The sequence below is a fragment of the Prionailurus bengalensis genome, chromosome B4 (assembly GCF_016509475.1).
Source record: "Prionailurus bengalensis isolate Pbe53 chromosome B4, Fcat_Pben_1.1_paternal_pri, whole genome shotgun sequence".
Lineage (NCBI taxonomy): Eukaryota > Metazoa > Chordata > Mammalia > Carnivora > Felidae > Prionailurus > Prionailurus bengalensis.
Genome location: NC_057358.1, coordinates 115,622,496 through 115,634,655, shown reverse-complemented (window position 1 = coordinate 115,634,655; position 12,160 = coordinate 115,622,496). Strand labels below are relative to the sequence as shown.

Here is a 12,160-nt window from a genome sequence, read left to right as displayed (position 1 = left end):
GAAGTTAGTAATGGTTTCGGTATTATTGCAAGTCATAATGGAAATGATTTGCACTATGGTAGAGAGCAAAAGGGGGGAAAAAAAAGCCCAAGAATTGTTAATTAACTACGCTGTTTCTCCACAAATGCTAGGAGTATTAAAAACAAGATTGCTGAAGTGCAAACATCAGGATTTAATGAACAATGGGATGTAATTGAAGTAACACAGAATGACTTAATCGGGACAGTGGGTTGTTTAATTATGGGGATAATGGATCTTCTGAAAGGACAAACTAATGGAACAGAAGGAGTTAGGGAGTGGTGGGGAGAGCCAACGTGTTAAAGGAAGCATGTAGATGTGAAACTCTCACTAGAGATAGCCGGGACTCTGTTACATATGAGATATTTTATTAAACATGATTGTCCCCAAAATGGTAACTACTGGGTTCAAAAAGGCAGACTGGTGCAGGCTGGCATAAGTCTTCAATAGACCATAGTGGAGGCATTAAGATGTCTATAGACATGTATCTGTACTTTTTCTAAGAATTTCTAATAATCTTAAAGACGTTCTCATAGATGTGAGAACGAGGGCAATAATATGTTTGTCGGAGCACTGTTTCCCAGGGTGCCAAGATGCTATCTCTCAGATACAGCAGATTGGCAGGCTCATTTCCTGGGTTTAAGAGTTCAAAAAACCATTTCTCGCTTAACTTTGATTACAAGTCAACCTTCTCCTGCTAATTCAGCACACTTTGCTACGAGTTATTGGGTTTTCTCATCTCCTCTTGAAAGTGAAGCAAATGTCCTTTCTCCCATGTGGTGCACTTTCCTAGAACTGAAATCTTCATGCCTTCCTTCGCGCTCCCAAAGTTTCAGGGGATCTGCTCTGAAATCATTCTCTCGACACGGACACAGCACAGCCCGCAATCTCAGGGTGGGCCTGAGGTTCCCCAGCAGCAAATTGAACACGCCTAAAATGTTGTAAAGGGGGAAGAACCACGGAGCAATAAGCTTATTCCTCTTCCAGCTGTCAAACCTGAATCCCCTGATATTAGAGGAAGTTTGCATGTGCGCAAACCCGGCTCGATGCTGGCATTCACGGGGGTGACCGTGTGTGGGGCAGCCTCTTCATCGAACGCCAGCCTGCAATGCCTTGATAGAGAAGGATGTTTCCCGCGATACCCGGGTAAGTATGGCCGTACGGGGCTTTTTGAGCAAAGACAGAGGAAATTTTGCAGTGAGCAAAGAATTGCCTCTCAGAGCCCATTTGTTAGTAGAATGATTTCACGTATGAGAAATTGGCAGGATGTCTTTGTGTTCTAGAAAACACCCCAGACCTCAGGGAGAACACATCCTAATCTTAGAGGTGTGAAACCTAGCTCTCGGGTTGTTACATGAGGTGCTGTGTTTCTGAGCACTTAGCCAAACGGGAGTTTGGGGGGCCCCTTTTAAATGTGTCCCTGTCGTGGCACCAGGCTCTGTCATTTCAAGTTGCTCGTGTGGCTGCTCTTGTTTTTTTCTCTGACTTTTCTTTCCTTGAAAGAATTTACACACACACACACACACACACACACACACACACACACACACACACAGAATCGAGTTTGTTCAGCATACCCTGGTTTTCAATTACATAAACCACCTCAGGCAAATTTAGAAAATCAAGATCTCAAACCACTGGGTGTACATGACGGGGGGGGGGGGGGGGGGGGGGCGGTCAGGAGGGAGGTAAGAAAGAGAGGGAGGAGAGGGAGGGAAGAGGGAGGAAGGTGAGTAGAGAGGGAGGGAGGGAGGGAGGAGGAGGGAGGAAGGAAGAAAATTATAATACGATGGTTAAGGCTGGGGGAACTTGCCTGAAAGGAAATGAAAAACCTTAAATTTTTATATTGACCTTCTGCCAACATTTTGTCACACAAGCATAGCCCAGATCATGTGCCTTCTCCGGAGCTTCTAATATAACCATCCACCATGAAACAGACAGGTTGGGGCAGGTACAATACAAAGGAGTAAAAATCGTTTTTAAAGGCAAGGCCCCTGGAAACGAGCGGTCTACCCCTTTTCCAGTTCCTATCTACTGGCAAATCTGCATTTGAAAAGAAAGATCTATCTGGATTTCTAAATTCATAATTTCCCATTAGCCTTCTCCCCAGGGGCTATCAGGGAAAAGAGAATCCAAGAATCAACATGAATCCCTTCAACATCAAGAAACATTTGGATGAAGAGTTGAGAGTTAACAAATCCGAAACACATGGTCTTAATTGACTGTGAAATAAATAACGTTTCAAAATGAAAGGCGGAAAAAGTGTTTCCATGTAAAACATTAGAAAGGACTCAAACCTCCAAAGTTGCTTCGGGCATCTGACTCCTTCCCCACTCCCAGCTGGGTCCTCTCCCTCCCTCTCCTTCCTGCTGGGGGTTCATGCTTCCATGAAACTAAATCAGTGCTACATTTCCCCCAACCTATACACGCTCACAGATATTTCTCTTTGGGAATCCTTTCTCTTTGGGAATCCGTGGGGCCTGGAAAATGTTTCAAAGTGAAAGCATGAACATCCCTGGGGGTAGGACCGAGGCCCTGGGTCCGTCTTCAAACAGTCATAGGGGAAGGTGTCGACAGGCCCTGATGCAAACAAAGTTTTTGTTCTCCAAAACACCCTGCCCTCTCTGAGCAGGACGTACATTAGAATTATCTGGAGTGTTGAAAAAAAAAAGTCTATCCGTGCCTGGGCTTCGTCCCCAGCAGTTCTGATTTAATCAGTCCTGAGGGGAGGCCCAGGCATCGGCCTATCTGGATCTGCGTTTCTAACAAGTGCCCGGGGAGGGGTGAATTAAATTTAATACAGATTTACACGGCCCGCACACAGCAGTCAGTGTCCTAAGTGCTTTACAGAACAATGACTCTGCACCCTTGCGACACCCCATGAAACAGGCAGGCACCATGATTGTCATCTCCACTGAGGAGACTGAAGCATAGGGAGCTTTGGAAACTTGCCCCGAGTCACGCAGGGGCAGAGGCAGGATACAGCGTGTGCCTCTTCATCACTATACCAGCAGTTCTCCTGGGGGGTCCGGGACCAGCTGCTTCTGCAGGGAGCGCTTTAAAAATGCAAAATCCCAGGCCCTCCGCAGACCTACTGAATTAGAAACTCTGGGGTGCTGCCTTGCAACTGGTGCTTGATGAACTCTCTAGTGGATTCTGATGCATGTTAAAATCTGAGAGCCACTGCCCCTCGCTTCTTGGCTACAGACAGTTGTAGTAACGGAAATCAGAACACTGAGAAATGTTGACTTTCTGCTCAAGCCTCCCGCCTTGTGGATGGCAGTCGGGCGTGGTGCCTTCAGGGCAGGGTAAGCAGCATGGGGCAGTGACCTAGAACTCGAAGCAGCCGATCTGTGGACTATTCTCCCACCAGAGGATGTAACCATAACACAGCCCACAGCGACGTGGTGCCTTCTCCAATTAGGGAAGGAATTCTTCCAGGATGATACCACGGTTCTCACCGTCCAGAGCTAAGCCACAGGAGACTCAGCCCCCTGACTGAGTAATACCAAAACCCCACCATCATTTTCTCCTCCTCCTCCACTAACGAGATTGTGAAGAAGCCCAGAGTCTCCATGAAGCTAAAGATCAAAACCAAATGACGGCGACCTCTTTCCCCAGTCTCCACGAGCAGAAAATGCCTAAGTAATTTCGGAGGTATTTGCCGGGCTTGGCCCTTTCTCTAAAATCTGTGAGCGCGCAGGAAATCGGTCTCTCTTCCTTTAGGAAGGGAAGAGAAGAGGGTGGTGGGGGGTAGGGATGGGCGAAAAGGAAGTTCTCCACTGGGTGAAACCTTCCAGCAGCCAGGCAGTCATCTTCCTGGAGTGATTTACAGCGTTCCTCTAAAAATATCTATGAGATCACAGAACATTAAGTGCATGACACCAAACATTTGTAACTAATCCATGAAAATAAAGTAAGGGTGTCATGTTGCATGGGGAACACAGTGGAATTTGTCTTGTGTTATCGTTCTAAAATAAGACGGCCTCAATTTGGTTGAAATACATCTTCACACATTGTCTTCCAGAGCAGAGCCGTTTGAGAAATTCTGATTGCAATTATAAGTGCTGAATAGGGAGCACTTTGCATTTCCTTTGACGACGCTGAAAGCTATAAGCTATCCTGATATTAAAATCTTTGGAAATTGATGAGCACCCCAGGCATCATTACAAGTCTCCCCACCCCCATCCCAGTAATTAAAATCTATTATGTGAACACGTGTTAATAGTTTATCAACTACTGTTTTTAATTAACTCATCGTCTGAGGCCTCCCACAGTAGGAATGATACTGCTTCATTTTACGTGACCCCACCCCCTCCCTACCCCCCACCCCACCATCCAACTCCCAGCCAGGCTTCTTTCCGAGTCTGGAAGGAAGTCTTCACCACCAACATACCACAGTACTGAATTCTGGAACCTGCCACAGCAGCCAGTCTTCGTTGAGGGTGTACAGGGCTTTGCAAGTGATCACATCCACGGGACCCTTGTTTATTTTCTGGTTCAAGGTCGTTACCAGCAAATAGAATGGCTCTCCAACTGTCTCCTGGGAAGAGACACAAAGGCGACAGTTAGCGGTCTGCAGAACCCACTGTACTTTCTTCCAAAGAGTTAAAGTTTCAGTTTATGGCAGTGCGACAGGAGACAGGAGGCGGTGTCTTCTAACAATCCACACGCGACTCCCAAGAAAATACACACTGCTTCACTCAGGATTGGGTGCAAAACTCAGGAAGCGCCTCCTCTCCCCACACATGCAGGCACACACACACACACACACACACACACACACACACACACGCACACACATCCAGAATTTACAGTCAACAGCAGCACGAAGTTCTCAGAGGATGGTTCTATGACGTTTAAGCTTCTATATGGCAGACGGATGCTCATATTGGCTAATGCCTATAGGAGAGGCAGAGGCCTAAGCTTTGTTTACATTCTTATTGAATCGCCCTTCTGAGCAAACCAAAAATAAACGGCATTAGAACGCACACACGATAATTAGCTCTGGTAACCAGAATAAATGTCAGAACATTTTGTACGTTTGCCAAGAGGGTACTTTTTGGTGTTAAGAGCTTCTCATGAAGGAAGTGGCCTTCAGTTATCACAATCGGTAGCCTTCCTCCCTTCTCCCCTGGTGCCGGCCAGCACCCTGTGGTTTGCAGAGCTGCGGGTGGGACATGTACCGGCACCCTTTGCCTTTGCTGGTGTGGGGCCACTCGTGTACCCTAACTCCCTTCCCTGGGCCAGAGCCGACACCATAGCTCTAAGGCCTTCCTCCCAAATTCAGCCCATCCCGATTGCTTCTTGCTCCCAACTTCTGCCGTGTGCATCTGTGCCTACACCAGGGGCTACCTGCCACCCTCAGGGGGACTGAAATGCCTCCACTTTGCAGCCACGCTGTGCTTGCGTGGGCTCTGAGCGGTTCAAGTGGGAGGCTGGTGTGTTCTTCCATTTCAGCCTCACAGAGCATGCAGCCCCGGTCCTCAGTAGCATATTTGCTAAACAATCAAGGTCTACAATCAACAGACAGTAACCAAACGTGGGAGAGGAAGAGCCAGGAACCTGGAAGTCAAACTGCCTTGGTGATGAGGATACCAGCCAAGTGGCTAAGGCTTGAAGCACCCGTTTACCGTTCAGTGTCACAGCCCGGCTTGAAAAGGAGGAATTCCACTGGGTCTCTCCCCTGCTCTCCCCTGAACAGGTAAACAAAGACCTCTTTCAAGATTCTTGGGATCTCACCCCGCCCCCCTCCCCCCCAGCCTGCCCATCCCATGCTTTATACTCCCTGCAAAAACATGTGCCCTCCCCGGTCCCAGGGTTTCCTTTGGTCCCCTTCTGCCACCCTCCATTCCACTGGCTTCCCTTTATCATGCTTCTCTTCCCTGCTGACATGTCCTGGAGTCTCTTCCTTAGTGGAGGACACAGTTGGAATGTTCAAAACTTTCCCAGGTGGGGAGAGAGCGGGGACTAGCACCTGACATTTAAATTCTTCTGGGAAACTTCCTTTATCTCATGGTTCACAACAATGCTGCTCTCTTCTCTTTCCCTCTGTCCCCTTGGGTAATGTCCTGGCTGCAAACTTAGAACTTCCACTTCTCTTTTTCCCTCCAGCACACATCAGAGACAGGGGTGAGTGTCCTTACGAGCCTTGTGGGCTGGATGTGCCCACAGAGGCTGCAGTTAGGGGTCAAGTGGGCTCTGCGGGGCTGGAGGGCAGCTATGGACTCCATGGCTTTGGAGTCAGGAGTTCCCCAGAATTCTCCAGAGTGCAGCTAGATGGAGGTAAGTAATATTTTGCCTTACACTGTTATCCACACCCAGGGTTCTAAACCTGGGTAATCGTCACCAGAATTCCTTGGGGCTCATGTAAAAAATTCAGATGCCCGGACCCTACTGTAGGCCTACAGATCCAGAATTTCCGGAGGTGAGGCCTGGGCATCTGTGGTTTTAACACCTTCCCAGGGGATTCTGACGTGTATCTGGCTTAGAAAACTATGAGGCCTGTCACTATTTTTTAAAAATGTGTGTTTATTGGCAGCTTTTCCTGCCCATGGGTCCCATCCCCGTGCTTTAATAAAACCACCTTAAAAATGCATTTATTTTGAGAGAGAGGGAGGGAGGGAGAGAGAGTGGGGGAGGGGCAGAGAGAGAATTCCAAGCAGACTCCGTACTGTCAGCGCAGAGCCCGTCATGGGGCTCGATCCTACGGACCGCGAGACGGTGACCTGAGCTGAAATCAAGAGTTGGACGCTTAACCAACGGAGCCACCCAGGCGCCCCCTCTCCGTCACTATCAGACACAAGTTCTAAGTTAGTCACAATTGCTGGGGGCTTAGGTGTCTTATGGGACCAGAGAACACAGCTCCCCAGGGTTAAAGCCGGCTGTGGGGGAGTGCACCTTCCGGAACCACTCCTGTGATGGGAACCAAGCTCGGCCCCTTCACCTTCCTTTTCTTTGTGAGACCCGACTCTGGCCCTGGCTGAGCCAGAGGCTTTCATGCCTGTGATCTCCTTCTATCCTTAAATCCTCCCGTAAGCCTGCGGTACCCGCCTCACTGGGGAAGCAGTAAGCGGGGTGGCGAAGAGCTCTCAAACCCTGGTGCTTTCCCAAAACCAGCTGTGGGGTCCGAGGAGAGCCACGTCCATTCCGTGTGCCCCAATGCCCTCGTGTGCAAAATGGTCATCAAGATACTCCTCTCACAGGGTTAAATGAGAGGATGCCATGAGAAAAAGAAAGCAAAACTCTTAGCATGATGTCTGGCACACCCAACAAATGGCCGTTATTAGGAATACTTCCCTCACGGAGCCCTGGAAGTGGAGAGGAGGAAGTCACCGGGGCGTCACAGAGCCAGTGGCATCCAGGCAACTGGGTGTGGGGCAGGGTGGAAGGACCAAGGCTGTCAGAGTCCCCCACCCCCTTGGGCTTCTGGTGTGGGACGTCAGACCCTCTGCAGCACAGGGAATTATTCCACTGAGAACGAAAGCCTCACTGACTAGCTCGCTGCCACTTCCTCCTGGTGCGCGCACGGCCCTCACCGTCTCAAGCGCTCGACATACTCTTGAATCAGCACTGCAAATTCTTGACCCAGAATCCTCTGCTCAAGGGAGCCGTTTGGGCTTAGCGCCCAGATTTTTGGAACACCCTCACCTCTTTAAGGCCCCAGGGGAGCAAAAACAAGGCTCCAACCGGCACTTGAGGGCTCAGATCCCAGAAGAGAGGGCTGGAAAGAAGCTTAAAACCAGTGACCGTGCCCCCCTACGGAGTGGACAGAAAATAGTTGCTCAGGCGAGACGTACCATTCCCAGAGACGCACAGCTAACTGGGGCTGACATGAATTTAGAGCCCAAACCTGCTGCTTCTACCCAAGACTCCCACTCCAGGGCTCTTTCTATTACCGCAGGATTCTCAAATGTAAGGCGCATGCAATGACTTGGAGAAGCTTGGAAAGCACCCCCAGGGCTTGTGATTCAGTGGTGGGGCAGGAGCCTGCCTTTTAAGACTAAGACCCAGGACCCAGGTGTGGGGCCAGCCGCCTCTGTCTAGATGTGGTTGTGGCTGAGGCTAAGATGGCCGAAAGCAAAAACATTCACCCCAGAAGTAACTGCTCAACACCTCCCCAAAGCGTATGATGATTTATACCAAGTAAACAGAAAAGGCGGCAGATTTCATTAATCTTAATAAATGGGTAGCGCCTTGGGAGAGGAAGGCATCGGTTAAAAAAAGAAAAAAAAAAAAACAAGAAAAAAACGTTGTGCGTCTACTTGTAAGATTGCATTAAACATTAAACTAAGCACAGTCTATTTAAAGTGCTGCTTTTGGATCTAAACTTAAGTAGCACTGTTAAAACCTGTGGCATAACAGTGTATCTTATTCAAAGTTTAATTAGATTTTGGAACTAGCTACAAATACACAATTATGCAGTTTTGCTGGAATCTGGATGGCTGGTGAAATTAAAGAAGGTTAAGAATATTCTGTACAGGGGCCTCAGAGGGCTGAATGAAGATTGGGTTCAACAGAACACTCTTCTTTTCCTATTAATATTTTATAATAACAGCCAACAGTTATGGAGTGCTTACTTGGTGACAAGCAATTACATGCATTTTCTCATCCAGGCTTCAGAACAGCCCTAAACTACTCTTCCTCCAATTCTATAGGTTATAAAATCAAGGCCGAGACAGGTCCGGAAGGCTCGTCTAGTAAGTGACGGGAGTCCAGATGCAGACCGGGAGGCGGGCTCCAGGACCCATGCTCTGACCCACTGGAGTCTGCACAAACTTTGCATTCAAAAGGATGTTAAGATTCAATCAGGCTACAACCACATTCAGACAGTAACTCCAACTGGAACTCAGGGGGCGGGCGGCTCTTTGGAGACTTGCTAAACAAACAGAATCCTGTGGAAGGCCTGGTTAGAATGGAGTGTAATTAGCTTCCTGTATTAGTAGGTAAACGGGTATTTCCAAGATGCTTCAGAGGCCCTTCGAGTCACGTGCTCGCTTCAGCATTTGAAATATTCTGTCCCCCCCAGTCTCTTCTCTTAACTAGACCGCCTGGACCCTGGTTGTTAGTTACCGGTGTGATTTATACCCAAAGCCAATGGGTATAAAACTGCAGTTACACGAGACAAATAAGTTCCAGGAATCTGTGGTACGACATCATGCCTACTGATAACAACGCTGTTTTACACGCTTAAAAATCTAGTAAGAGGATAGGTCTCATGTTAATTGTTTTTACCACAGTGAAATTGTTTCAAAGAGAAAAAAAAAGTTTTACCTGAGGAAATTCTAAATGAGTCACATTTACATAGATTACAGCAAAAACAATTCTTATTTTCCCCTCCACTTGCTCCTGCCAAGGACCAAGTCTCAAAGAGGTTAAATGCTGACACCATGGAGTGTTCAGGACTTACCCTGGCAAAGGCATTAGCATCTGCTAAAAATAACCACCTATTGTCTTACCTCTGACCGGCCAAGGGATAGGACACTTACCCGCAGAAAACCAGAAAGGCAGACCGACATCCAGTTTGTGAGGAGTTTTTCAACCACAGACTCTGTGCGTCTCAGCATGAGTTTAGGCTGCATGTTACTAGACTGTTCCATCAAGTCCCTGGTCAGCACCTCCAGGATGCTGGTTAGGTAGACCAGCTTGGTTTGCAGGGCAATGGTCAGGAAGGAGGCAAACAGACACCTGTTTAAAAATAGAGCCCTGGTTACAATACTCAAGACGTTGAAACAACTGTCCATCAGCACATGAATGGATAAAGAAAATGTGGTATATTTGCGTACCACACACACACACACACACACACACACACACACAAACACCCCCCCCCCCAACCCCGAATACAGTTCAGCCATACAAGAGAATGAAATCTTGCCATTGTGAAAACATGGATGGACCTTGAGGGCATTACGCTCAATGAAAAAATCAAAGACAAATACTATGTGACTTCACTTACATGTGGAATCTAAAAAAAAGAAAGAAAAAGAACCAAGCTCACGGAAAAAGATTTGTGGTTACCAGAGGTGGGGGACAAAGGGGCAATTGGAGGGAGGTGGACAAAAGGTCTAAACTTCCAGTTATAAGAGAAGTAAATGCTTAGGGATGTCACGTACAACGCGATGACTACAGCTACTCTGCTGTATGGTATGTTTGAAAGTTCTAAGAGAGTAAATCCTAAAAGTTCATCCGCCCCCACTTTTTTTGTATCTGTACGAGATGATGGATCCGAACTAAACTTAATTGTGGTTATCATTTTGCAATACATGTATGTATAATACATTATACATAATACATTATGCTGCACAGCTTAAACTTATACAGTGCTGTATGTCAATTACATCTCAATAAAATTGAAAGAAAAAAAAGAAGGTATACAGATGATAAAGAAGCACATAAAAAAAGAGCCTTGGTTAATGAGGTTAACTATTAGCTGTGGCTGGGCTTGACACTGATGGTGTCTTCTAGAGAAGCCAAAGGGCGATGGGGTGCTGTCCAGTGGGCACTTATAATGTCTTAGGTCAACCACCTTTGTCCTCAATCCATAAAAACCAGGCACCAATGTTCATTCCAGGACTTCTTATGTGTTTCTAGCACTTAAACTTTTAAATTAAAGTGGTAAACAAGAAATGAACGTCTTTCCCAAATTTTCAGGTGTTTTTAGAAACAGAAAATAACACTTCTGCTTTTTTGATTCAGGACTCATGTTTTTTTCTTGGTGTTGGGTTTTTCAGGGTTTTTGTTTGTTTGTTTTGGTGGGAGGCGTATATGTGTGTGTGTGTCTTTCAAAACAGAATTTGCGTTGAGGTGTGTGATATCTGAAATGGAGCAATCAGGGCTTCATGACCCTTCGATCAGACAGCCTCTATAGGTAAATCCACATTTTCAAGATACTGAGTTCAGGTTGTGGTTTGGAAATAAAACAAGGGGCTCTAGAGTTTTTATTTCCCCTACTTAATGACTTTCAAAATATAAATAAATTGACCAATACCTGTCCTTCACTGAAAAGTTCTTCTGTTTTTCAAGGGTGTGGATGACAGTAACAAGGAAACTTTTATTACAAATGAGGGCATCCAAGGCTGTGAGACTTTCATTCTTATCATTGGCATCTCTGTTCTGGAAAAAACAAATGGATATGATATGATATGATATGATATGATATGATATGATATGATATAAATATATAAACTTATTAAAGTTAGAAGATAGATCCACAATGGGTTTCCCAAAATGATAGGTTAATTAATATTGAATTCATGATTCCAAAAAACTCACAAAAATTCAATAATGGGGATGAGGAGGAGGAAGAGGACATGATGAAAGGCAATCATGGGCTAAAGATGAAAACTTATAGACTTACATGCATATCTTCAGTGAAGATGTGTGTGAAGCCACCTGACTGAGAGGAAGGAGACACTTTTATTATTCATAACATCCAAAGGAAATGAATAGTGTATTTTTGCTATAATACCCAAGTCCGTTTTAATAGAGACACTGGTTGCTAACCTGAAGAGCCTCTGGGCTTAGGTTCATTGTACATCCTCTGATACATAATAAATAATTATTGAGCTCTCCAGAAGCACCAGTGGATTCTGGAAGCCTCTAAGATGAAGAATGATTATTGCATCAGTCCCATTTTTGGTAGAGGAAGGCATCTCACACTTTAAAAGAACTGACTCGAAAGTGAAAGAAGCGGTAAAGAAGATTGTGCAAACGTGCAGACCACTCCTCAAGCAATTTACCTTCTAAGGATACATATGGAGTCGTCTCGGTAAGTTTTTACAAGTCTCAGCTCGGTCGTATCTACTGTCTCAATGTACAGTGTTACTGGAGAGGGCTTGAGTGGGGTGGTTAAAAGCTAGGATGTGGAGCCAAATTACTTGGGCTCCTGTCCTGGTTTTTTTCACCTACTGGTCACTTGACTTTGGGCAAGTTATGTAACTTCTCTGTGTCTGACTTTCCTCATCTGCAAAATGGGGACACTCCTGATTCCCACCTCCTAGGCTTAGGGTGAAAACAAAACGAATGGGTGCACGGTAAGTTCTCTATGGCAGCTGTTTTTATTGTTTTTGTCACCAATTTATGGCAAACTAGACCGCAAGGCTACTGTTCTGCCGGTTTCTACAATTATTTTTGTGTGCTA

The 12,160-nt window shown here is 46.3% G+C and overlaps 1 protein-coding gene across 2 annotated transcripts in view; it reads right to left on the bottom strand.

The window, feature by feature from the left end:
• PLXNC1 (plexin C1) overlaps positions 1-12,160 on the bottom strand; it is a 149,101-nt gene that overhangs the window by 34,564 nt on the left and 102,377 nt on the right. For both annotated transcript variants that reach the window (XM_043562116.1, XM_043562115.1), the window contains exons 18-21: positions 11,378-11,416; positions 11,009-11,133; positions 9,507-9,705; positions 4,415-4,561 (exon numbers count right to left, since the gene is read on the bottom strand). In XM_043562116.1, coding sequence (XP_043418051.1) covers positions 4,415-4,561; positions 9,507-9,705; positions 11,009-11,133; positions 11,378-11,416 — 510 coding nt within the window. The remainder of the gene's footprint in view (positions 1-4,414; positions 4,562-9,506; positions 9,706-11,008; positions 11,134-11,377; positions 11,417-12,160) is intronic.